Here is a 28000-nt window from a genome sequence, read left to right on the forward strand (position 1 = left end):
TACTGCTTCATTTCTTTAATCTCTTATAACATTTGTATCAATGGTGAATTTTGTGTATGGCTGGCAGTGCAATCTTTGTATGGGACAAAGTTCAATTGATACTTGTTTTTCTTTTAGAAACAGGACATTCCATGGTGATTGGAAAGACAGCTGTTCACAGTGATTGTACATTTGGTTGCACAAAGCTAGCCTACACATTTTGTTACACAAAGAAAGCCTACACAATCACATTGCCAATAAAACCAAAGAAAACCACCTTTGTGCAGAGGATCTCCTAAGAAAGGAAGAGTAATGTTTTTCCAGGGTTTACTCCCATTGTTGTTTTTGTATAGCCACATCTTACAATTCCTGCTAAACCAAAAGGCAGTGTATACTAAGTAAGTCCATTGCACGAATAATAAAGGTAACAGGTGACATTAAAAAGACAATGTATATCAGCATACACATAGTGTAAACTTTAAAAAAATATCACATCTATCCTTTTATAGTGCTTTTAAATACAGTGCTAGCTAGCATTTTTAGGAATAAACTTGATAACAGCAAGGAAAACTAGCTAATTCCAATTGACAGCTGCCAGTCACTCCATGAAACCTGCCCCAAATGGCTTCACGTGTTACATTTATGTGATGACTGTGGGGCCGGTGCGGCCTGTTCTCTCATGAAGCTGTGAAAGTTTCAGTGCAATGGAGATGAGGGGAGCCAACATGACCTGCAGTGAAGGGAAAGAGGCAAACATCAGAGAAATAAGTCAAAATCCTGGAAACAGTGCTACGTTTATTATTTCATCCTATTCAGCAGCACTGAAAAGATGGATAAAGCTAGAGATCTAGTGGCAGACTTTAGGGGTTCCAATTTCAGTGGCACCCTGTGCAACACCAAAATTTGAGGGGCCCTTCCTGCCTCTCACTTTCCATTCTAAATCATTGTTCTTGCATCCCCTGAAGCACCCTCTCGACTCAGCGCCCTAAATCTGCCTCTGCTTCATGGCTATAATCATCCTATGCAGTGCAGACTCAATATTGGTTTTAACATTACAAAATCATGATATGCACAGTTTTCACTGAATGACAACTTTCTAGCACTCATAATTATACATTTAATAAGCTTTGGTACTTTGTATGCCTTATTATGACCCAGGACTGTCTATGCTTCCTTTTTTCACCTCCCACAGTCTCCGCTACAAATAAATCAAAAATTGAGCACATTTATGAAAATCTGTATCAGTTAGTCTAATGATGAGAATCTAAGCACTCCCACCCCAGAAAAGGAGTCTCAAGGACAGGTGGAACAGAATGAGGTCCAGAACTTGGCAATGAAACCTACCTGTGGATCTTCATATATTTTTGGCGCATCCTTTTCATAGCTATCAATATACAGTCGCACAGTTGCTCCAGCACTTCCTGTACCACTTAGTCTGAAGATGATACGAGAACCATCAGCAAAGATCAGCCTCAAACCCTAGCAGAGAAAAACATACCACAACAGTTTTCGCGGATTGCAGAGAAACAAAACATTTCAGATTGCAGAGATACAAAACAGTGTGTATATGTTTGTGTTTAAAAAACCATGTCCGACAGCTGGTGAACTACCCTCTTTAGTGATCCATGATATATTGCTGTTTGGGGGACAAGAGTCCCAAATTTTATTTTTTGCTGAACAGAGTGACACATGCTAAAAAGATGCATAAAAGAAATAATATTATGTATGCCATGAAGCTATATCTCTTGTGGTTCCTTTGTCCATTAATTATTATCCAGCTAAATGAACTATGTGTAAGGAAAACTCAGGGAAGGCAGACACCACACAAAATAGAACTGGACAAGAAAGGGGCAAATAAACATAAGAAAAAGAGCTTCTAGAGCAGGCTTCCTCAAACTCAGCCCTTGAAATGTTTTGAGACTGCAATTCCCATCATCCCTGACCACTGGTCCTGCTAGCTAGGGATCATGGGAGTTATAGGCCAAAAAACATATGGAGGGCCAAGTTTGAGGGAGCCTGTTCTAGAGCTTCTAGACCTCAGGAGATGGAGGGCAACATAAGAGGCGTTTATTTTTAGGACATTATCCAATAGAAATTGTGATTATAAGGTTCTAAATTGTGTGAATTATTGTTTAGCATAATAGCTCCTTGTAGCCATGGGAAGAACAAAAAAGTCTATATGGCTTCTATGCTTCCCACAGGTGACCAGGCATGGTCTTACCATAACAAAATGGAACTAAATACACACAGCTTACTTGGGGGGAAAATGTACCGGTATGTCTAAGGGCATCATTATAAATTGATTTATAAGGCAAAGCGTATCTTTCTAGGAATTTAAATCTATGAGTCCATCTTTATTCTACCTGGTTCCTTGAGATGCTTCCATCCACAGGATCACTGTACTCAAAATTATCAGCTTTCTCCACAGTGTAAGATTTGTCCCCCGCTGATAACTGCTTCCCCACAAAAGAACGGTCAAAGAACATCGTCTCTAGATCCTTCATCATCTTGTTGGCACCATCAGCATCCACTTCTTCATAGTCATACCTAGAGGTAGTCAGGGAGACTTTAATAAGACAGAGGGGCAAATATGACCAGTAACCCCCACCATCCCGACATGTCTTTTCATGTTTAGCTTTTTATACAGTCTGTGCTGCGGTGCTTTACTAGTAAACCTTCTTGCGCTGGATTAAAAATAAGGGGCAGTAGGGAGAGCTCTCTTCGTTGGTTCCTACTCAACCACCCCAGCTCCTGAATCTGTAAAGTGGCTTTTGGTCCCCCTTCCCATGTGCCACATTCAAACAGGTTGTTTGATCAATATTTTAACATTTGGTGCAGAATCTGAGACTCCAAATTTGCAAAACAGTTCCTTTCACGGAATATGGGACTATGGGAGTTCTGCTCGTTCCAGCTAACCACATATAAACTGTGTGGCACTGCCATAACATAATTCTTATGTGAAATGTGCTAATGCTCACCTTGTGAAGAAGTTACGCCCATATTTTTGCCAGTGGTCTTTCAGGATCTCCTCCACACTCTGTTTACGGACAGCAATGATTGACAGCCATGCCAAGACTGCCCAGAGTCCATCTTTTTCACGGATATGGTCAGACCCTGAAGCACACACAAATCAGACAAATGGAAGAGCAGCACATCCAGAGATGGTGTCTTAACTGTTATTCCCGCCCCCCCTTAAGAACCGAAGTTACATTTTATAGTAGCTTTTTATGTTTTAAACAATTGTTCATGTTGTTTGGATATTGGTTTTTATATTATTGTAGTTGGTTTGGTATGTTGTGGTTTTCTGTTTATAAGGCGGGGGTACAGAAACTGATATAAAGCAACTGGATATTGAGGCTGCTTACTTACCAGTACCAAAACTCTCTTCTCCGCACAGGGACAGTTTGCTTGCGTCCATCAGATTTCCAAAGAACTTCCAACCCGTCGGAGTTTCATACAAAGCAATCTTTGTCGCTTTGGCCACCCTGCGAAAGAGGTCAAGAGAGAATCACCAATGTTTAACTATAGAGAAGAACAGCTGTTATTGGGCATTCCACTTAATAAACCAAAGATGCAAGGCTCATTTTGGAAGTCAGCCCCTTTGGGCCATAGCTCAGTGGTAGAACTATTTTGCATGAGGAAGGTTCCAGGTTCAGTCCTCGGCATCTCCAGGTAAGGGTGGGAATGTCCCCCATTTGAAAGAGCTCCTGCCAGTCGGTGTAGACCAGCGGTCAGCAAGGTTTATCTTGCCTGGGCCAGATCAGTCCTGCGGAGATCCCTCCATGGGCCGGATCATGTGCGTAAGCATATGCGCCTGTGATTTTTGGCGTCTACATCTGCGCAGGCGCAATTTTCGGCATCTGTGCATGCACAGACGTGATTTTTGGTGCCGTGGAAGCGAGTCCCTGTGCTGTGCTGCGTCGGTATAGCGCAGCGCGCGAGTGGGCAGCGCGGTTTGGGAGCGGCACGTGGGCCGGTCAAACTACGTCTGCAGGCCACTTCCAGCCCATGGGCCTTAGGTTGCTGACCCCTTGTGTAGACAATACTGATCTAGATGGACCAACGTATAAGACAGCTTCCTGTGCTTTTTAAGAGCATGCTTACCTTACTCAAGCATCAGCTAGGAATGGATGAGCTGGAAGTAATCAGATTCCAACATTTTAGACAAAGAGGGCCTTGAGAGAGGCCAGGTCCCAAAGGTCCAATGCAACTTGATCTGTGTGCTGAAAGGGGCTCTTTGGATTTGGCCTCCCTAAATAAAAGCCCTTCTTGCTGCACGGCAACACACTTTTAACATGGGAGAAGAGTCCCAAAAGTAGCTTGCCTGGCAGATTTGTTGTTTATATAATAATATAGTAACAACAACCAGAACCTTACTAGGCATGTCCAGTATCTTGAATCCAAGCCAACACTGCTTGCAGTACAGAACAACAATTAAAAATACACTAAAAAAACAAACACTTTCCTGTGTGTTCAAAAAATTTATCCTCCCCCTCAGCTAACAGACTGGTCACTGAAATTACACATACAATAAAACCAATTAAAAACTGTTAAAAAAACAAATCCATTTAATAAATGCTGTAATAAAAAATCTAGCCAACAGTTAAGAACCACTATTTGAAAAGAACAGGCATCAGTTAAGAAAGTACCATCTTAAAGAGAAATTAGGGATGCTATAAATCTATTAATTTGGTTTCATGTCCCATGACTCCAAAGAAACCTTCAGTTCATGCGGCCAGTTCTCTCTGCACAGAGATCATCCTTACGCCTGTTATTACATAATTCAATCCCTACAAGCATTCCCAAAGCACACACAGGAAAAGAGGGTGCACAGTGGCTCCCGGACATTTAATAGTTGTGGAGAAGAGTGAGTTTTCAACATGAGTAGTTTATCAGTCGAGCCATGTCAACTGAAGTTCTCTCTTGTACACAGCTATTAAAGGTGCCGGAGCCCTGTTCTCTTTCGCATCTGGCCATCCAAATAAGATACAATGTGAGAGTGTAAAACATATTCATTCCTAAGTCATGGTTCACCCATAATTTACATAAACCATCCTTGATAGTCAACTAACAGAAAGGAGGAGCCATCCGAAGCAGATGAATCAAGCAGAAGGCCTTCCACATCTAGAATCTTACCTGTCAATTGCTCCACTTGTTGGCATGCTCCGGGCAAATCCTCGAACACCCGTCTGCTGAAAGTAAGGAATACTGAAGATATTTGCAGCGATAACAGCGACAGAGTCTGAGGGATTAACAAAGAATCCATGTTTTCCAAGTATCATGTTGCGATCCTAATGAAGACAGTAAAATAATGATAATAGTGGCAATAGATTGTTACCTTCTTGATACAAATGGCTGGAAGAAAAAAATCAAAAGTGTACTCTGCATAAACTCTAAGGGTAAGATCAAGTTTAAAACACATTGACAATACAATCCAGGATTCCAAGAGAGAGAAGGTGGCAAGTGAAAAGCACCTCGGAACCTGACCTAGCTGGACTGTCCCTTCCCACCTCCAGGCCCCCAGCTGTTCTGTGGGAAGGATTGAGCATCCCTATAAACATTGATATTGTGGTTTTTAAAACATGCATTTTGATGTTACTTACATAACATAAGTGGAATGCATAGCTGCCAAGTTCTCCCTTTTTTTAAGGGAAATTCCCTTATGCTGAATAGGCTTCCTCACGAGAAAAGGGAAAACTTGGCAGCTATGGTGGAATGTTTATGCTCAATTTAACACCTTGTTCACCTGGCACTCTCCAGATAGTATGCAGGAAGATTGCCACCATAGAGCTTTGCTCAAAAAATAAATACAAATTACAACCCTCTAGCTTATAATTATTCTATAAGTAGCATACAGTACTGAACAAGTTCCCCTTACAACTCCAGAACATAGCAATTAATTCATCCTAGATTTCAATATGAGTTCTGCCAATGATAGGTCTAGTCCAATTCTTCATGTTCCACATGTTGTCAGGAACAGTCCTCTCCTCTCTGAGAGAACCAGGAGGAAAATAGCTCCACATACCCCATCTCCATCAAAGGCTGCTCCAAAATCATATTCTCCTGTCTTCATGGTCTGGACCAGATCAGCAGCATAGGTTAAGTTTGGATCAGGATGGTGACCACCAAAGTCCTCGAGGGGTATGCAGTTCACAGCAGAATTTGCTGCTGCTCCAAGTTCTTCACAGATGATCTTTTTTACATATGGGCCAACAACTGATTTAACAATGAATGGACAGATAAAACAGAAACACGTTGAAATTACTGGCAATCAAAAGTTTATTGTATTCTTTAAAAGATTTTGCTATAAAATGCATGTGGTTAAGGAATGGTTGACTGCTCATACACATTAAAGAGGTATTGATATGCTTCACACAAGTGTTTCAACAACATTTAATATGCACAAAATTGTTTGGGTACATGAAGTTCAAGAGCAACACTGGACCAAGACATTTTGTTGCCCGAGGCAAGATGGCACTCTCCCCTTCTACAAACAGAGGCCAACCAAACTAGAATTTTCCTTGAACACTGGCAATGGAACAGCTTCTTTCATTGTACCTGACAGCAGCAGGCTAACTCTGAGGGTGCATATCACACACAACTCCATTCACTCTGTGACCTTCAACACCTGTCTCACACTGCCTAATAGTAGTGACAGCCCTGTTCAGGAGAACCTTACCTCAAGTTCATGGAACAAAGAAGAGGAAGGTGGAAAACTTGACAGTATTGTAACACAAGGCCTGTTTTAAATGGCTTCCTCAAGCTAGTGATGGTGCTTGGAAAAAAGTCTCTCTTCCTCTCATCAGAATATGAAATATATCTTCAAGTTTTAGAGTAGAACATTTGTACTTTTTCAGTGGAAGTGTCCCTATTTAATCTTTCTTACCTCCATGCATAGCATCTAGCCGAATCTTTAGATGGTTTTGACCTGAGAGTAGTTCTTTCAGTGCACTAAAATCAAAAATATTCCTCAGCATGTTAGCGTAAGCTTCCACTGAGTCCACAATTTCAACTGAAAAATAAAACAGAACAACCCACAATTATTTGAAGAACCTGATGATATAAAAGATACAAGTAGATACTTTGACGATAATTCGGCAACAGTAATAGGGGAAACGCCTAAGAGACGTGCTTACTGTATATATACAAATATGGAACACTGCCACTTTTGAGGGAGGAGTACAAAAGATGCACAACTTCAGGAAACAATCCTCATCTTTCCAAACTTGTATGTGCTAATATGACCCCACAATGGAAAATAGTGTTTGAGATTTACAACTTGGTCCTTTGTGAAACTGCCCAACATTTTTGTGTACACACCCACTAGCACAATCATGGCAATATTTCACGATTACCAAATTGTAAAAGTGGGATATGGACGTAAGAGGCAAACTTGGATAGATCAATTGGTAGTTCAAAATGGAACCAAACAAGTTAGCGTTTTACAAAACCAAAAACATACATATATGTGTCTTTGTTGTCTGGGCTGATTACATGTCCTCTCATTCAGGAGAATATGGGTTGGGTCCAGAGTTGAATCATGATTATCTGTAAGTCTACTCTAAGCAAGGAAATGAAGTAAGTCAAGCATGTCTGAACCCAATCCAATTATGTTTCCTTTTGAGGCTTTCAAAGTTGAAATAATACTACAATACTGTATTTAAATTGCTAACTATTGCAAGTGAGAGCCTTCGTTAATAAGAGAAAATGGATTTTACTTGCCTGTAAATGGTTTAAACTTATTCTCCAAGTCAAACTGCTGCTTTCCAATGGTACTGAGGTCTACATTTAGATCTGGACATATAGCATACTCTTCAATAGTCTTGCTAATTTGGAAAATTTTATCAGTAATTCCTTCAGGAGCAGGCCCTAGGGAGAAAACAGATTTTTATGGCAGACCACAAAAGATATGCTCAGATATGCTCTCAGAGTCAGAGATATAAGAGTGTGCCTCTGGAGATAATGATAAAAGGAGGTAGATTTAATATATGTGCTCAGAACATTAACACAAAACTGTTTGCATAATTCCCAGCACATCAGTGGTAAAAGAAAGCTACAACATCCTACGATACAAAAGGTGTGTATGTATGTGTGTGTGCGTGCGTGTGTACACACACTAAAGAGTGTTTTATATTTAAATGGACAAGTCACTCCTGTCTTCATATGAAATGAGTATGTATTGGCAGTGTAGATCATAGAAAAAAACAGCACCTTAAATGGAGTTATATTATCATTGTTTTTCTTTAAGGAAAACCTTGTTTGCTTTTTAACCCAAGCAAGACGTGTCTGGGTAATGCAGCATTATCTTACAACAAGGGTAAGCAATGTGGTACCAATGATTACAACTCCCATCATCCCTAACTATTATCCATGCTTGCAGGGACTGATGAGAGTTGTAGTCCAACAACCTGTGGAGGGCACCATATTGGCTATCCTTGCCTCAGAACACGCATTGCTGTGGCACTGCTGAAACTAAGTGTAGCATTCTAACTGCACTGCTCAATGTCTACAATTCCTACCTGGTTTCCCCTTCAAATTCTCTCCCTCTCCCTTTTCCTCAACTTCTGCTCTACCCTGAAGCAGCCCACCCCATGGATTTAACAATAGTCAAGAAAGAGGGAAGCGATCACAGGTGATGAGTAGGATTGGCAGTCAGAAGTACTCACCTCCATTTGAAGTATTGAATTTAATGCCAAAATCCCCATTAGGTCCACCAGGGTTGTGGCTTGCTGTCAAAATGATGCCGCCAATTGCTTTTATTTTTCTAATAATGCAGGAGACGGCTGGGGTAGAAAGGATTCCATTCTGTCCAATTACTAAATGGCCAATCTGAAAGAACAATTCAAGGGAAGGGGAAACAGCAGTGCATTAGAGACATACGGCTTGTGAACATTTAAAAAAATGGTTGCTGTACATCAGGGTAGCGAACATAGTGCCCTGCAAAAGTTGGACTATAGTTCCCATCCTTGATGGCTTCCCATCCTTGATGGCAGTTGGAGTCCAACAACATCTGCAGAGCATCATGGTGGCTAACTCTATATGAGCAAATCCTTTCAAAGAGTCTTAGAAATACTGTGCTGCATCATTATTTTTTAAAGGCGGTTTCCCATGCACTACGTGGAGTGCAGCAAGTTTCTTTTGAGCTCTAATATTCCACCATAACTTTTTAAAGATAGGTTTTATTTATATGCAAGTTAAGAATATAAAAAATAAATACTTACAAATAATCAAAAAGAAAAAGTTCTCCATAACTTATGACTGTGTTCTTACTTAACTCGTATACCTTTTGGATCACTCCCCAATTCTGCTGTTAATGACCTATCGTTAACATGCCTAGGGAATGCCATGAACATACCATCGATAGTAGTTAGCTATTTCGAGCCAGGTCACTAACCTGGTTTAAGGATTAGGTACTAACTCCGACCCCTTTTCACAACTAACTGGACCATTTTTCATCTTTCAACACAGAACAATGCAACCGATCTCATCAATAAACACACTTTCTCAAGTCTGGCAACATTCTGATGTTTTCTACCTGCTTTTAAGATAAATAGGGCTGATACTTTCCTCCCCACTTAGGTATTCTGGTGCTTTCCTGTTAAGAGTGAAGAAGAGCTTTGTGTCTCTCTTCTGACCCCTTGGGGTGAGAGCTATGTGAACTTCGACTTAGCTGGCCATATTCAGGAGCAGTAAGTATATTGATAGCTTGTTGTGACTCTTACGTAAGTTCATAGGAACTTGCTCAATTAGGATGCAACTGAGAGGGAGGGAGAACAGGAGAGGGCGGAAATTGGTATAAGTTACAACTCAAACATTAGACATGCACATTTCAATCTCATTTCCTGCAGCTATCCAAACAGCTCATTTGTACATCCCAAAGGTAAAGAATGTCCCTTAGCAGAACATAACCATGAAATCATCCACATATATATGTATTCTCTCTCTCTCTCTCTCTCTCTCTCTCTCTCTCACACACACACACACACACACACACCACTAACAAGTCACTACTATCTACATTATAGCATTTCCTAAGCTCCAAGAAGTAGGGTTCATCATGTACTACACAAGAGTTTTCTGTAGATCAAGGAAAAATGTTTAAGCAAAACCTATTTCATCTGCTGCATTTCCTAAAGCGGAAAATAAATTGATTATTTGAAATACCAATTCAAAATAGATCCATTTATATAACCTGGATGGATTCTATCATTTTAAATTGCATTGCGTTACCTATGTTCTTAATCAAATTCATGTCAGAGTACATCTCCATTTTTCTTTTCACATGGCTGGCTCTTGGGCCCTTAAATAGTAAAGATCAGATTCCCCAGTCAAGCTAGTTGCTGTCTGTAGTACCATTTTCTTCTTTAGAACATCTATATGACAGGAAGGAAACCGGAACGACACATCAGCAGTCTAAATGTGGCTTCTACGGCCCTGTAAACCATCCTATAATTACAAGTCCAATTATAGATATCACTGCCTAGGCATGCCAAGTCAGGGAGCTACTAACGTATTAACTTCCCTTAATTAAATTAAATCATCAAGTAAAAAACGGAAAATACATTATTTAACTGAACGGCCATTAACAGTAGTGTAGTCCCATAGGAGCCAGTGAAAAATAACCAGCATAAAAGGTAATGAATCACTTCTCAAGAATTTGTGGTCTTATTTGGAAATCCTTTGGATTCATCATTCCTAAAAAGGTAATTGTACCTGCCTCTATCACCTACTACTGCTCACACCTAAGACGTGACATGTTCATCTCATAAGAAGTTTATATTTGCAGGTGTTCTTGGAAGCATATTTCATTTAACCCCCACAACTACTGATGACTGAAGGCCATAAATATATTACCAGATGTTGAAAAACATTTCACAGAAGTACAAACATTTAATAAAATTGTATTTAATGTATTGGCATGGCAAACCATCATGACACTCACAAATAAATAATGTGAGGTGATCCTGGTCTTAAATTCAATGACCTAAAACATTGCTAAATTAAGAGCTTTCTAGAACTAAAGCCACAAGTGTAGCAGCTGTGTACTAAATTACTTGCACAAAATAACCAGTTTCAACAGACTTTAAACAAGTATGCTATGGACTAGATTGCAGTTTAGTTATCATTTGGATTAAAAAGTCCTGGTTTTTTGTTTCTTTTTTCTGTTAGAGTCGTAATTTTTGGCAGGGCAATTTTTCCATTATAAGAGAACAAGGGAGGTGTTCGTGGTGAGTTCCAGCACTTCTTTTTCTAGAAAAACAGCACTGATTTTTGATGAGATGGAAAAGTAACCCTTTTTAGAAAAACAAACGTATCTTGGTTTTTCAGTTGGAAGATACAGTGGTACCTCGCTTAACAAACGCCCCGTAAGACAAAATTTTCGCTTAAAGGAAGGATTTTTCTAGCGGAGGTTGCCTCGCTAGACAAATTCGTTTTATGAAAAATTCATCTAGCGAATCACGGTTTCCCATAGGAATGCATTGAAATTCAATTAATGCGTTCCTATGGGCAAAAAAAAAAAATTCAAAAAAATTCAATGCATTCCTATGGGATTCGCTAGACAAATTTTTCGTTATAAGAATAGACCCGTGGAACGAATTAAATTCGTCTAGCGAGGCACCACTGTATATAGGATTTTAGCCAATACTAGTCCAACTCAGAGGAGGCCAATTGGAGTTCATATACATGACTAACTTAGGTTTATTACTTTCAATGGGTCTACTTTGAGTAGAAACTTAGTTGGATACAACCCTGCAGGAGAAGTCAACATAACACTCTTCCAGTCGCAGACATTTCAATTCACCTGATGAAATTATCTCCCCCAGCTCTCCTCTCCTTCTCCCACATGCTGTTCTGGTGGTTCTCCAGACCAGCTGATAATGGGGGTTGTCTAGGGGTTCCATTGCACTAGTGGGCCTTGTTGCCCTGGGTCCTGCAAACGCACCTACTTAATTGAATCCAGTCCATAATAGCCATTGTCTGTGGGTCTGCCAAGATAATTGGATCTGGGCTACTTTACTGACAGATTTGGAAGCTGAGCTCAAGAAAGTTAACACCCCTAGTGGCCAATACCCTGAAAGAAAGACTGATAGTAAGCAGAAAGGGGCCCAAATGAACAGAGCAGTGGCGAAAGTGTAGAACAGGGGTAAGCAACCTAAGGCCCGTGGGCCGGATGCGGCCCTATCGCCTTCTCAATCCGGCCTGCAGACAGTCCGGGAATCAGCATGTTTTTACATGAGTAGAATGTGTGCTTTTATTTAAAATGCATCTCTGGGTTGTTTGTGGGGCATAGGAATTCATTAATCCCCCCCAATATAGTCTGGCCCACCACATGGTCTGAGTGACGGTGGACCGGCCCACGGCTTTAAAAGGTTGCTGACCCCTGGTGTAGACAGTGATGGAGTAGAGGGCGGAGGGAGAGACCTCTTCAATCTTTAAGAATAAATCCCACAAGTACAAGACATTCTAAAATTTGTTGTCAATTGGTGCCAAAGACAACTGTAGCACAACAGAGCAGAAAGGTCATGTGCGGTTAAGTGCAGGAGGGGACTTGTTTGTATCAGCCAATGGCTACTGCACAATCTTTGTTCAGCAAGCAGAGGGTGCTTACCCCCAATCAGCTGCGCAGAAGCACAGGATGGGGGGAAATAAACTGTACAAATTGCTGCGTCAGCATGGGACAGTCATGGGCTTTGGAATTCTCCACTAAACAAATCCCTGCCCTGGCAAACAGAATTAAGTACTGCTTCACATGTGAGTTTCCTACAGTCCTATGGTAACCTTAAGGCTTGCTACAGAAGGTCTTAGATGACTGACATGCTCCCATGCTCAATAGCTTCATGTTACAATTTTACAGTAACTCATTTCTGTTCCATTTATTCGCTTGACCTATTTGGCCTTTGTAAATCAGTGTAGACTTGAGTGCACTTTAGTTCACCGGGTTGGATCTTCGCCATGCTTGGAGTAGAACTTGATAATTCCCATTTATTTCAATGGAGCTACTGAAAGCATGGCTAAATCTTGATCCAATCCATTGACTTTAACATGATTAACACACACACACACACACACACACACACACACACACACACACACAAGCTGTTCACTGTAAACACATCCTATGTCCCTTTTAAAAAAAATTGGGGGGGGGTTATTTGGTTGTTTTTATTTTGATTATGTATTTTGTGGTTTTATATTCTGATTTTATTCTGTAAACTGCCCTAAGACCTGTGGGCATAGAGTGGTATATAAAGTCAATTCAAGTCAATAAAATAAAATAAAATAAAATAAATGATCACAGCCTGTGGGTCTAAATTGTGAGAACGAAACAACACACCTTCATCACTTATTTACTTTCCTAAACATTTTGTGATTCAAAGGTGGGAGAGAGAGGGACAGCTGCAATTATTCAGTTTCTAACCATGGTTCCTCCATACTGCTGAAAACTTAAGAGAGCCTGTTCCCTACTCTCCAACCTCTTTTGAAGCATAGCAATCTTAAGAAGAGCCAGCTGTATCAGAACCATGGCCCATCCTGTTCTCACACAGTGGCCAACCAGATGCCTATAGGAAGCTCACAAGCATTTTATCATAGAAGCATTCGACCTGGTAAGATGTTGCCTTTAAGAACCACCCTTGGTAATAAATTGCCCTAATCTAAGATATCATTTGGACAATGGACTGAAAGTTTTGAGCAGATACTTCCAAAATATTTTATTTGGGTTATCCCTTCACACATCACATTGTTATACAGCATTCACTGCCATAAGACACAGTGATTGGTGCCAATCTAGATTGTGTGGGTTTTTTTTTTTAAAAAAAGGGATTAGACACATTCATGAAGGATAAGACTATCAATGGCTACCAGGAATGATTGATGTACTGTACATTGCCTCCAGTATCATGCCTCTGAATACCAGTTGCTAGGAAATGACAGCAGGAGAGGACTATTCCTCTTATTCTGTTTGCAGGCTTCCCAGAGGAGTCCGGTTGGTCATTGTGAGAACAGAATGTTGGACTAGATATACATTTAAAATGATCTTTCTACAAGATATGTACTCAGTCCCGTCCCCCCCAAGTTTACATGTGGTTTAATAACCAGTTGCAATTGCCTGTCCCTGAGAACTCTGAAGCCAAAACTGCCTGCATTAAAATGCAGCATTATATGAGAACCACCACCCTCTTATGTCTTAGGAGGGGAGGCACAGAAACCTGAGGCTCCCTGGGGCTTGTTCTCATCATGCTAAACTAAACAATGCTAAACCATTATCTTCTACATGCCCTTATGAATTACTTGATATCAAATTCTGGTGAAAAACTATTGATTTTAAAACTGATTTAACCACCAATGTCAGCTTTCAGGCATCCGTGTATGGATAATGCAAAACCTCCATTGGCTAGAATGCATATTGATTTCTCTTCTACATTAACAATATTCACATGTACACGCCAGAGGTTCAAATGCAATTTTAACAGTATCCTTCCAAACTTTCCCAATCAAATAAAACTAATGATTTAACTGCCGTTTACCAAACCAGTGTTTGAAACTCCCATTGTTCTAGGTGCCATTTTGTGACAGGGAATATCATTAGCGCAAGCCGTTTCTGAGCTCTGGGCGCAGTACTGCGCTTTAAAACTGCAGAGTGTACGGAAAGGAGGACCTTTTTCTGCCTCCCCACTTCTAGCTACTCTCTGAAGACTGGAGAAGAGACTTTCCTAAGAATATTAAGGGGTGGGCAGGGGAAGGACTAGACCATGTGAAAAATGAACATAATATTTTAGCTGCAGTTCATTCATTTTCAGCTTTGTATTCTTGTTATTAAAAAAGTGTGCCTAGACATTCCGTTGTTGCGCCCATAACCCAGGTTAAGGTACCATTTAGCTCCTAGCTTTCATATCTCAGTTTCTAACATTGTACCAAATGATAGAAATAATTCCTAACATAAGGATTTATCTAGAATGGAGGCTGACTCTGCATCGCTCTAACTTATCCAACAGCATGGTTTTCTAGCAATTCTCATAACACAGCTATTTATATCCATTGAGAAACTGAAAACATGCTTTGTCGATTCATCTGAGTACCTCTGATGGAGAATGACAGAGCTTTGGCTACTCTAAGCAGAGCAGAGGAGGGGAACGATGAAACAAAATCCTCTCGAGCAATCACACACTTATAACTATACTATACAGTACCACAATATTTGCACGTTAATCTAACACTGAAATCCACTCAACAACCAACCATTTGTTGTCGACAACACAGAAACAATAGGAAATAGTTCTACATTTCCATCAAAACCCAACTTTTCAAACCTAGACTACGGAACAACATAAATTTATAGTTTCCAAGATTGCTAAGGCAACCCCCACCCCCACATCCCACCAATCACCATATCTGACCCTAAGTAGTCAATTAGTAGCATCCAGATAAAAATGTGTAATTAGTGCATTATGAAATGTTGAGAACTTTTAACACGTAAAGAGTCAGCACATCAGAGAGCTGTTAGGTATTAGAGATGCAATCACATTTATGATATACCAACCCCATTGGCAGCAGCCATCTGAACTATCAGTGTTATTGCATGCTTATTAAAATATCTCCCATCTCCTCCAACTACCATAGTAGATCCTTGTCGATCTCTTAGGTCTATGGAGAAAAATATACTCTGGATAAAATTGTGCAGGTAATTTAGGTTGGTCTGAAAAACATATGTCTTCTTCCGTAATCCACTAGTTCCTGGTTTCTGGTCATAGTAAGGTGCCGTTGGCAAAGTCAAGATTGGCAATGGACTGTCTTCCATGATCCTTTTTCATATAAATACATTAAAAAATAAAGATAGAAAAATACAACAGTGAAAAAATATATTTGAATCAGCCTTGATACTGGTAATAGCAGATCTCTTGGTTAGAGGTTCAGTTAAGTAGCTCTGTACCCTAAAATAGCTCCTTGAACCTTCTGCTGAATGTGGTTTCTGTAACTGAAGAACTTTTCTTGCACTTGCTCTGAAAGATCACTGTCAGAGAGAATACATCCAATTCCACACTGCAATCCCTGAGGAAAAATGGATGTTGTAGAAGTCTTTAAAGCCTTTTGATCATGACAGCGACAGGGCTCTGAGCTCCTGGTTGTCACCACAAGCGGGAATTAAACGCAATGAAATCTGTATGACATTCTTTTTTGGGTAGAGGAGATGGGGAGAGAAAGCTGTTTAGTAGGTCAGCTCCTCAGTCAGAAGCATTGATTGATTTGTCACCAGGCTGAGCTCTCCAAACCAATGCGAAGCTAGAATTGTTTCAGCCAGATAAGCAGGTTTATAAATTGACCGCCTGGTTTCCAGTTGTGGATCCTACTTTAACATCGTCTTCATCAAGAGGCAAGTATGTTGAGAAGGTAAGCCCTGTTAGACGTGTGGTAATGTAGTGCGAAAGTTATTTTGTGGAGTCTAGCATGTAAAAGGTCACTCTTAAAATGGAAGTCAGGACTTCTCAGTTACCTACAGTTTCCTTAGCCCTCTGTTATTTTAATAACTAGAAAACTCTCCAGTGTCAAAAATGCTTTGCGTCATAATGTAAACTGAGCTAATATAGCAAACAGAAGAGTTATTGGCAATGCCAAATTTTGCACCCAATTTTCAACCTGTCTTGGATAAAGTGCAGTACAGTATAATTGCTTTGATTTCTAACACTTCATTCCAGATACACCTAATTTTAAGCTGATCATAGCAACTTTATTAAAAATGCCATTTGCTTGTATATAAAAATGTATTGCAATACATATGACAATCTAAACAACCCATTTGCTTTAACATTCATATTGCAAACAATTAAAAAAGAAAACACATCTCCATTCCATAGAATAAACCTGAAACATTTATCTTAAAAGACAGAAACACAGTGCCTTTTAATGGGTTTTAGAGAGTTGTGTGAGGAGCTCAAAATGTTTTGCACAAGAAATTAGGGCAACCCTGTAGCAAGTAAAAGTTGTTGTTGTTGTTGTTGTTGTTGTTGTTGTTAATACCCCACCCTTCTGACAGGGTTTCCCCAGCCACTCTGGGCGGCTCCCAACAGAATATTAAAAAGACAATAAAACGTCAAACATTAAACACTTCCCTAAACAGGGCTGCTTCAGATGTCTTCTAAAAGTTGTTTATTTCCTTGACATCTGATGGGAGGGCGTTCCACAGGGCGGGTGCTACTACTGAGAAGGCCCTCTGCCTGGTAAGTCCCTGTAGCAACACAACTTCAGTCCCTTCAGTAATATTGTGAACTGCTATGATAATTCGCCTTTCATGGAGTTAATTCTTCCCATTAGGGTTGACCAGACATGTGGCTCGCAAGCCATGTATGACAATGGGCAGATGATGTACCTTACAGCTCTTAATTCCTCTGCAGGGGCAAAACTGGGGAAAAGGTAGAAAAGACTGAAGGAGCAGCTCCTAAACTAAACTGCTTGGGGGAAATGGCCCCTAAATCAGCACCAACTAAGCCAGAATGAGGAGAACGAGATGGCCACAGCAGACAGCTAATTTCACAACAAACCCAAAGCATACATAAATTTAAAAGCCTGACTACCGGTAAGTCTATCCTGTTTTGCTACCAGTGTGAGACTGCACTCTTTTATAAGTGGATTTTACCATCTTTCCATCTCCTTTTAAGATGTATGCAAATCAGTAATTACAGTGGTACCTCGGTTTAAGTACACAATTGGTTCCGGAAGTCTGTACTTAACCTGAAGCGTACTTAACCTGAAGCGAACTTTCCCATTGAAAGTAATGGAAAGTGGATTAATCCGTTCCAGACGGGTCCGCGGAGTACATAAACTGAAAGTACTCAAACTGAAGTGTACTTAAACCGAGGTACCGGTATGAATGTATATAGCCAGGATGGAATTGTATATATTCCCTCACTGTAGCCTCACCCTTAAGAAGATGACTGGCCCAATATATAGCATGGAAAACATCAAGTTTTAGGTAAGGGAAGAAAGCAGTGCTTTGTTTTGTTTTGTTTTTTGTAAAACCCTGTCTGTATTGAAAATTGTAGAACACATGCACTTGGACTTTGCAATGTGGTTATATTCATAGGTAGAGGCTTTCTTCTTGTGGTACATACGTGCAAGTGCATGTCCCAAAGGGAAACTGTACATTCCTGACATAGAATAGGCTCTCCTTTCAGATTATTAAACAGCTAAGAATCTTGTGGCCACAAAAACTTGTGCCATAATAAATTTGTAAGTTTATAAGGTGTGACCAGACACTGTTGTTTCTGCCCATTCTGGAAACTATTTCTGGTTAAGGTAGGCCAGAATTCAATGATGAAACCTTTGGTATGGTTGAAGCCAAAACTTTGGGAAAAGAAGTTCCCCTACTATTTTCTATTAGCACTGGAATACTTTTTTTAAAAAATTTCTCTGTCACAAAGAACAGCATCAGCAATGACTGGAAGGAACAAAAGGAGAAAATCTCTGCTTCTGTTTAGAAGAAGAAATACTGTAGTCGCAACGTGGTTTTTTTATTTTTAAAAAGCCTATGTTTCGGAAGTCACACTGTTTATTAAATTCTGTCACAACTTAAAATTACTGCTGCCATTTCTGAGATTGGCTAGTTAGTCTGCGTTAAACACTACTTCTGAAGTTAGGATGGCTGACAAGAACAAGAAAGGCTAACATTAGGATCCTTAAAACAATTTCATCTCAATCCTCCAAGTCTGAAGATGCAGAAGTGTTTATCTCACTAAAAATAATTTTCACGTCACACTGGGTTATGTATTGCATGTACTGTATATGCTAACTGTTGTAGCATTCTGCATGTGTTCATAATCTCATTATTTCCATTTTTCATTAACTTGGTTCATTCTACAGTTCAAAAAAAATTCTTTTAAAAAGTTTTTGGCCTTGCAGTTCAATTCATTAAAAAAGAAAAAGAAAAAGAAAAGAATCTGGAACATATGGCTTACTATCCCTGATGCCCCCACCTCCTACAGACGCCCATGATTACTGATCCGGATACAGCTCTGCTTGATTCAGCAAAGCATCCTCATTCAGCTGATAGAATATAACTTGGCTCCCCCTGGTGGCAGTCCTGGGTGCTTTTTGAACAGGTCTTGCTTCTCTCAGCTGTAATGCAGATAGGGTGAGTAATCTATCCAAATGGCTTTAAAGAGAGTTGTGGTGTCACTGGTTCCCACCCACTCCCCTGGGTGGTTTAATGCTTCCTGAGGTAGTGGAAGTAGCTCTGCCTCTGTTGTTCCTGGGAAAAGGAAAGAACAGCTCTCCTGAAGCAGCCTGCCAGGAAAGCCAATGTAGAGACCTTTGCTGTCCAAACACAGCACTAATTAAATTTACAAGTTAAAAGTAGGTAGCCGTGTTCGTCTGCCATAGCCGAAACAAAATTTAAAAAATCCTTCCAGTAGCACCTTAGAGACCAACTAAGTTTGCCATTGGTATGAGCTTTCGTGTGCATGCACACTTCTTCAGATACACTGAAATGGAAGTCACCAGACCCTTATATATAGTGAGAGGGTAGGGAGGAGTATTACTCAGAAGGGTGGTGGGAATGGGTGATTGGCTGATAGGTGTGGCAAACCTGTTTACCATACCTATCAGCCAAACACCCATATACATATACATCTACTCTGAATTCACACTGAGCACAATGGGATTTGTTCCTAGGTAATTGGGTAAAGGACTGCAGCATGAATTTATTTTCAGACACACTAACTGGGCACAGACATCCCTTTGAAAAGCATGATCTGCCATGGGCAGAATGCTGATTGACACAACCACTTTTTTACTTAGTAAAGTTCCTTTAACTTTACCATTTCACTCATTCAGTATGCTGAAATCCTCCTGTGTATATGTCAACATGTGCCCAGTTCAGGCCTCATTATGTGCCAGTTTAGACTTTGAAACATTTGGGAGCAACCCAACCTTGGATGCTATCAAAAGGTTGCATAAGACCTGTTCAACACTAGAGACCCTGTGAACTATGCTCCCACATACTAAATTACAAGATTCATTTGAAGTCAGAGAGAAAACTTGTCTTAGATTTCAACAGTTCATAATTTGTTTTTGGGACGGTGGGGGGGGGGGGTCTTTGCAAGCATAATACTAAAATCTGTGGATTGACTAGAGGAAAGCCATTTCTTTTTTAAAATGTAAAGTTATCTCTACTGCATATTCAGAAATGTGCAGATGTATGTGCAATGCAGCTTTCAACACACATTACAAAAAGAAGAAGACTAGGACTCTGTGTGACCTAATTTCTTACTCATCCTTCGCCACTTGGCATTGCTATGACATAAGGAGAGGCACTGCTATTGCTCAGTCTTCTGGAAACACGCCATGTTCCAGTAAGGTCCCCTGGGTATACTTCCAAAATCTGGACAAACCAGCCTTTATATTTAGCTGGAGCCAATCCTAAAGTTTGCCCATTTGTGAACTCCCTTCTTCCAACAGATCTGTATATACACTTCCCCGTGTTCTGAAAACTAATGTTTAAAATTAGTGCTGAGCTGTACTACTAATCTCTTTTCGTCTAAAAAAATTACTCATTCCTTCTTAAAAACTTTTTTCTAAAACAAGAGTGAGGAACACACACCCCCCCCCCAAAAAAAACCCTGTATAGAGCTGCATTCTCTCAGGGGCAATCTGCCAGGGGTGGACAAAGCCAGTGTTAGAAGCAGGTGGTGCCCTTTTCCCTCTAACACCTACTTTCATCCACCTTCACCCCTCCTCAGTGTTCACATTAAATTAGACCAGGGGTGACATGAAAGCAGACCACAGGTTGCCGACCCTGTTCTAGAGCTCTAATTCTGAAGGACCTCTGTGGTTAAGGAATAACAAGTTTGCTGTAAGATCATTATACGTCTGAGGGGGTGGTTGAAAATTAAAGGACAGCACCCCACTTTTATGCTGTGGCTTCTTAGTAAAATGCTATTGCTTTTGAGGGAGGAAGGGGAAAAAGGGGAGGGGTGAAGTAGCAGAAAGAGACAGGAACAGGCAAGGGTGTAGCCAGGATCAAAACTAGGGGGCGGGGCAAGCCATGGCCGTTCAGGGGCAGGGCCAAGGCACGGGAGGGGAGGGGCCACGAAGTGGGAACATGGGCGGGGCTACAGAGCCAGCGGGCCCGACAACATCGTGGCCGCAGCAGCGGCCACCTTGTGCTTCTGGGGCTGGCAGCGTCGGCGGCTACCCTGCTTGGCTGGAGAGGACGGGAGGGTCGGGCAGGTGAGAGGGGGTGGCAGGGCAGGCGAGGGCGAGGCAAGGCATGGCCGCAGTCACGACAGCTCCGAGGCGTTGCTGCATATCAGCATAATATTTCAACATGTCGTGGGTTCAAGCCCCATCTTGGGGGAAAATTCCTGCATTGCAGGGGGTTGGACTAGATGACCCTTGTGGTCCCTTCCGACTACAATTCTATGATTCTATTGATATATTACCATAGCATATGCATTATTCTGCTTTCTTGAATTGTCCTACTCCTAGGCATAGCAGCCAACTCCTAGAGGCCTAGGTGCCCTCCCCCCCCCCATTACTGGTAAATACCGTATTTGAAAGAGTCATCCCCCATGTTGATGGGCTTTCTATGTGGGGCTTACGTGCCCCCCCCCAGTATTTTATTAAGGATGGAAGAGGGAGGGAAGGAAGGAAGAAATAGAGAGAGGGATAACTCACATTTGTGGGTGCCTCTGGGTGACGCTGTGATGCTGGAACTCTGCAGCAAGAGGAAGATACCGGTACGCCTGTACAGGAGCCTTGTAAGCAGCTTTCTCTCTGCTTAATTTACAGCAGGCACGTCCAACAGGTAGATTGTGATCTACCAGTAGATCACTGGATGTCTGTGGTAGATCACTGCTAGATCACTGGCACCCCTAAAAAAAAGCTCACCCAAAATTTTCCTCCTCCCTAAAAAAAGCTGTACTATGACCTGAAGCCCTAAACAAAAATGGGCCTCCCTCCCTCCTAAAAGAAGCTCAACAAGTTTGACCTAAACCCCCCAAAACAGGGCTTCCCTTAAAAAAACTCAACAGCTTTGACCTGAACCCCCCAAAAGGGGGTAGATCACTCCCAGTTTTAAACTCTGTGAGTAGATCAGAGTCTCTTGGGAGGTGGCCACCCCTGATTTACAGTATACAGATGCAGGAGGAGGGGCAGACACTGGAATACCACTGCTTTTTATAAACATCACTGTGTCTATCAAAGCTACAGCCCCCCCTTTTCTTATTCACTTCCTTTTAGCCTTGCAGAGCCACCTTAGTCAATGCACCCTCATTAAATCGCCAATAGAACTCTTAATGTGATCCCTGAATGCTCATTAACAACTCCCACTGAAGAACAATAGGGTGAAGTGGTGAGCTATCAAATCTTGCCTGAAAGGCAATGGACAATCTGCTCCATTGTCTTAACTGCTTAACTACCGGTAGCCACTTTGCTTTATTTATTTGATGTGTTTTTGTTACAGCTGTGTTCCTGCCCATCCCCCAAGCAAGCGGAGAGCTAAAGCAAAGCAATAGCAAAGCCCTTTCCACTTCAGTTTTTGGAGGGGAAAAGTGCTGGTTATGGTCTGTAAAATACATTACTTTTTTGCTTCGGGGGGGCAGCTGCCCCCCGCCTATGCCCATGGGAACAGGTAGCCTGCTCAGTTTTATTTTCTTCTGTGCCCACCACCTATTCAAGCTCTGCCCATACCTGGTGTACAGGCCCCAAATGAATACCTGCAAAGGAATGCAGTTGTTGGCATAGAAAGGGATCGCCACATCTATTGGATCTTCTACAGAAGATCAGCTCCAGCCCATGGATTAATCTTGGCCTGCCATAGGCCAAAGCTGGCCTGCAAGCCTGCTTCGCCCAAACCACAGCTACCTGCCCATCAGCTGACATATGGCAGGGTTCAGCATGGACTGAACTCTCTGCTCATCAGACATGTAAGCACCACTGACTTAAATGGAACATGTACTCCTATGTAAGTAGCATACAATTGCAGCCAAAAAAACTATCCATTTTGGTTTAAAATTTCCAAGTGCTAAGCAAACAATAAAGTTGCAGAACTAGGAAGCATACCTCCAAAGCTAACAAGGCAGTTGACTCTTTGGTTAGTCTACTGAGGACAGACTAATCATGTGCTATAATTAGGTCAGGCAGAAAAAACATCCAAAGCACAGGTAATATTTATCAAGTTTCTTAGGGCAACTTCAAATCTTGCACAGTGGACAATGCACATTATTAAACTTAAACAAATGTATGTTACATGGGTGGGTGCACACTCATATTCTGTAAAATAGGGCCACTTTACACCAATTTGGGAAGGTGTATGCATGAAGAGTGGTATATAAATGCCTAAAATAAAAAAACAAGCACACACAACATAAGAATATCTATCTGGATCAGGCCAATGCCCTCTCTGTTCTAACACCCTGTTCTCACAGTGGCCAACTGGATGCCTATGGACAGCCAGCAAGCAGGACCGGAGTGCAGCAGCACACTCCCCACTTGTGATTCCCAGCAAATGGTATTTAGAGGCATATTGCCTCTGTCTGTGAAGGTAGAATGTAGCCATTGTGGCTAGTAGCCATTGATAAGCTTGCTACCAAATATTCTGTCAACGGTGAGTTTCTTGCTGAACACATGTATGATCCATGTGCTTCCACTGAACTCACCTTTAAAGGTGCTGACCTTTAAAGCCCTAAACGGCCTCGGTCCAGTATACCTGAAGGAGCGTCTCCACCCCCATCACTCTGCCTGGACACTGAGATCTAGTGCCGAGGAACTTCTGGTGGTTCCCTCGCTGTGAGAAGCCAAGTTACAGGGAACCAGGCAGAGGGCCTTCTCGGTAGTGGCACCCGCCCTGTGGAACATCCTCCAACCAGATGTCAAAGAGAAAAACAACTACCAGACTTTTAGAGGACATCTGAAGGCAGCCCTTTTTAGGGAAGCTTTTAATCTTTAAGAAATTAGTGTATTCTAATATTTCTGTTGGAAGCTGCCCAGAGGTTACTATTATTATTTATTCCAAGCCTGTATTTGTGATTTTCAAACTTTGGACTTAAAATTTCCTAGGGCAGGGAGTGACTAAGCCCAATTGGGTGGGGGCTGATCCAACCCCTCCAGTTTGTCTGTCCCTGCTGCCTGCTTCCAGCAATTTTGGCAGTAGTGGCAGGGGGGGGAGGATGTAGATACAACACTGTATGTAGATACAACACTGGAGCCCAGAACCATTATTATTATTATTATTATTATTATTATTATTATTATTATTATTATTAGTTATTCACCATATTTTGCCCATGGCAACCCAAAGCAACCTACAACCAAACAAATAGACAACCCCCCGTCCACCGATACAACCAAGAGGAAAAAGAAATACATTAAAAACATCCCACCCTCTTCTAAAAAGCCACAAAAAGGCCAAAGGCCTTTCCCAGTCAGCAAATTGTTTATTTGATGAGCAGAGTAGGGGCAGTAACCCTGGATCGGCTGAGGAGGAGGGGTTGTGTGCCTGTCTGATTGCTCATGTGTGTGCATATAAGAGTGAGTATGGGCACCCACTTTAGACCACACCCAGCACTGGCACGAAGCCCCTGAAGGACTAACCAAGGGTTACAATGGTCCTCAGGCCAAGAAATGGTAAGCACTTCTATCCTAGGGGCAGCACCGTATAAAAAAAAGTAGTACATATGAACACAAACTCAAATTTTGAGCCCAAGCATTTTAAACCTTTGAACAATTCAATAATTAGACCATTAAGACTATAAATAATGCAAGTACAGTAGGTATGTAGAGGGAGACAAGAGCAAATGCAGCACAAATGATAAGAGACTGAGCTACAAAACAGTAAATCTCCAGTTCAAATCCCACTTCTGTAATGAACTCCTTAGATGGTCTTAGACATGCTACTCTCCCTCGGTCTCAACATTTACAATAGGGGGATAATAGAGCTGACTTTCTTTAGAGAGTTGTTATATTACAACTAGATAACTTATGTGACACATTTTGAAAGTGCCAAACAAATGTTATTATGTATCCCAGATTGGTTACAGGCATAGCCACACTTTGGCTACTAAATGAAATCACCATAGACTAGAAATGCAAACCCATTACTTTGCAAGTCACAACCTAGTAGTGATGCATGGTGTCCCATCAAGGGTTCATTTAACTCAACAATACTGATTCCCTATCTGGTACTGGGAAACCACAAGGATTGTCAGGGTCTGTGAGGCTGCAATGCACGGCTGGTGAACTTTGCACAGGTTTTCTTTTTTATTGCTACCGTAGGTCTCAGCTTGTGCAGGCCTTTACAGAGATAGAATAAGAAGCCCAGATATCAGTCTTACAAGTTTTATCCTTCTCCCTTGGAAAGACATACATTTACCTTTAAATAGTATTGGGCAATCTATTTACTTTCAAAGGGACAGAAAAACCTACTGACTTATTGTTCCTGCCCCATTAGCATTTGTTTGAAATATGTACCTGAAGAATAATTTCTTTGAATCTATGCTAATCATCATTTTAGTTCCTGTCTGGGGAGAGGCCAGCATTTTTGCTGCTAGGGAAGCGAGGCCTTTTAGAACCATGCCAAAGGGCCTAGCAATGCACTTGGCATTAATGCTGCCTTCGGGGGAGGGGGCAGGGGTGGAAATCAAGAGTTTTTAAAAATATAAGAAGTGGATTTTTAACTGTCATGAGGAACATAACCACAAGCTTTTGCACAATAAAGGTCTTTGCCAAAGGTCACGCTTGTGCAAACATATTAAGTGGTAACTTAGGTCCATTTGCAAAGTTTCAAAAATCCTACTTTATTTTAAATTGAGGGTCACCTTTCAACTGATTTGTTACAAGCTGCATGTACTCCTGCAGCAAAGCAAGAGAAACCATATCTCTAATGCCTGAAAGGTTAAGCTAAATGTCAGAGATTGCCGAGCCTTTTGCAGTAGGCAAGAGTGCCATCACAAACACCCCCCTCTAATGGCAACGAACGAACGTGTGTGTAAAAATAATTAACTTACCTAAGCGGTACCTCAATCCCAACTTGCTCTAACTTTACTGGTGCTTCATTCTCTGTTAGCAGTTGCCACAGTCACAAGAAGCATTCTCTTAAGGGGCACTGGGGACATCTTTTAGCCTAGAGCACATCACTTGTGGTTGTCATTAAGGCAACACGAAATGGAAGAGAATGATTAAAAAAAGAACTCTGTAGGCAGGATAATTTTTTTCCTTTGAATTTGATACTAGAAATTTGTATTTGTTTTAGGATTTAAGCTTCAGGTGTGGAATTAGTTTTCCCTTCCTACCAACTTAGACAAGGATTTTAAATTCTCCCATGGCTATTTCTCTTGCTTATGACAATGCAGTGGTGGTTCCATTCACTGGCAAATGGGGGGGGGAAGGACGCATAAAAGGAAGATTAGGAGAAATGAAACTTTATAATGAAGCATACAGCCACTAGCCTGTGGATGTGCACAGAGCCCACCAGAGCACACAGAACACAACCCAAAGCCTGATTAGCAGGCCCCAAGATGACCAGGAAGCAATGAGAATGGCTTGTGGTGACTGCCTGCTCATTTCGTTTTCCCTCGAGCAATGAGTTCTCCCGCGTGCCCAGCTTCATTTCACATGCCTGTGTTTGCACTACAGCCGCGGGGGCCGAGAAAGCATGAAGGGAGGGCAGAGGGTGACCCGAAGCCCCGAGCTGCACGCAGCGCGCCCAGAGGGAACCTCCGGTGCCCGCCAGTTCCTCCAGCGCGTTTGCCAGGGCGCCTAGAGACCGGGACCCCCGCGCCTCCGGCCCCCCTTACCCCGTTGGCGGCGGCGATGCGGATGATGAGCTGGATCGCCTCCTTCATGTAGAACCTGCCGTCTCCCCCGACCACCAAGGTGCCCTCCTGCCTCTCGGCGGGGTCGGTGGTGGAGACAATGCTCTGGATAAAATTCTCGGCGTAGTTGGCATTGCCCTGGAACACCTTGACGCGCTTGCGGAGGCCGCTGGTGCCGGGCTTCTGGTCGGTGTAGGCTTTGGTTTTTACGGTCACGATCTTCACCATGGTGCCGAGGGCTGGAGCTGGAGCTGCTGCGGGCGGGCAAGAGGGCGCGCTTGGGGAGCTGGGCTGGCTGCAGGGCGACTCTGCCTTCCCCCTCTCCGCCTCTAGTATCAGCTGCGGGGCTGGGCTTCTGCTGTCACCTCTCACACCGACCAGCCAGCTCCGCCCTCTTAAAGCCGCAGGAGCCGGAGATTCCGGATTGCCTTCCCTGCTAGGTGCTGCGCCGATGCAGCCCGAGCCTGTGCACGTTGACTCGGAAGCAAGGGCCCACTGATTTCATACTGAAGCGGGTATGGATCTATAAGACGGCAGCATCCCATAGCCAACAGCGGGAGTACGCACAGATTCGAGACATATTTCATTCACGACTATTTCACTTAGTTCAATGGGACTTGCTGCCAACTCACTATATGTGCAGGATTTCAATTTCTACACTGTGACTTCTTAGACACAAATGTTAGGCGTCTAGTTTCAAGCTACGAAGCATGGCTGGTGATGGTTTTAAAACTGATACATGCTGGGCATTGGACTCAAATAAGGACTTGTTTACTTGAATGATTGCAATTATGCTGGTGGTTCTGCGAGACTCTGTATTGTGCTCCAGCCCCCCAGGCCCCATTAACTCTTGGACAAACAGGTATTAGAACTTCAAAACGTACATCGTCTCTTTGACCAGATTCTGCCAAATGCAGGGATGAGGAGCCTGTGGGTCTCTGAAGTTGTTGGGATAACTTCCAGGGATCGTAGGACTTGGCGTATGACTATATGTGGAGGGCCACAGGCTGGAACAAAATAAATTTATACCACAAGCAAGTGTGGCTTTGCCATTCTGCTTTCAACTGCCTTAGAATCATAGAATCATAGAATCATAGAGTTGGAAGAGACCACAAGGGCCATCCAGGCCAACCCCCTGCCAAGCAGGAAACACCATCAAAGCATTCTTGACATATGGCTGTCAAGCTTCTGCTTAAAGACCTCCAAAGAAGGAGACT

General features: G+C 42.0%; 2 protein-coding genes and 1 long non-coding RNA gene across 7 annotated transcripts in view; 1 reads left to right on the top strand and 2 right to left on the bottom strand.

The window, feature by feature from the left end:
• Positions 1-27849, bottom strand: PGM1 (phosphoglucomutase 1). Of its 4 annotated transcripts, none has more exons than XM_035121582.3 (11): positions 26766-27849; positions 8646-8808; positions 7702-7848; positions 6866-6991; positions 6005-6195; positions 5116-5270; positions 3349-3464; positions 2958-3093; positions 2343-2526; positions 1324-1458; positions 1-709 (listed from the first exon to the last, which is right to left on the bottom strand). In XM_035121582.3, exons 1-11 carry the CDS (start codon positions 27009-27011, stop codon positions 620-622), a joined length of 1689 nt encoding a protein of 562 aa, XP_034977473.1. In that variant the 5' UTR covers positions 27012-27849; the 3' UTR covers positions 1-619. The 4 variants fall into 4 exon arrangements, with proteins under 4 accessions (XP_034977473.1, XP_034977471.2, XP_088530081.1 ...); XM_035121580.3 differs by lacking the exon at positions 26766-27849 and adding an exon at positions 15521-16256; XM_088673955.1 differs by lacking the exon at positions 26766-27849 and adding an exon at positions 10210-10348 and having other exon boundaries at positions 8646-9736.
• Positions 10214-28000, bottom strand: part of EFCAB7 (EF-hand calcium binding domain 7) — a 60058-nt gene continuing 42271 nt past the window's right edge. Inside the window, exon 15 of the transcript XR_015951025.1 lies at positions 10214-10352. The gene's annotated coding sequence lies outside the window, so the exon portion shown is untranslated. The remainder of the gene's footprint in view (positions 10353-28000) is intronic.
• Positions 16094-28000, top strand: part of LOC148685037 (uncharacterized) — a 42786-nt gene continuing 30879 nt past the window's right edge. Inside the window, exons 1-2 of one of the 2 annotated variants that reach the window (XR_015951027.1) lie at positions 16094-16368; positions 17370-17551. This is a non-coding gene — a long non-coding RNA (uncharacterized LOC148685037). Of the gene's footprint in view, positions 16369-17369; positions 17552-18356; positions 19106-28000 lie in introns of those variants that run through there. The other variant, XR_015951028.1, reaches the window with a different exon arrangement.

The sequence above is a fragment of the Zootoca vivipara genome, chromosome 7 (genome assembly GCF_965207765.1).
Source record: "Zootoca vivipara chromosome 7, rZooViv2.hap1.1, whole genome shotgun sequence".
NCBI classification, from domain to species: Eukaryota; Metazoa; Chordata; class Lepidosauria; order Squamata; family Lacertidae; genus Zootoca; species Zootoca vivipara.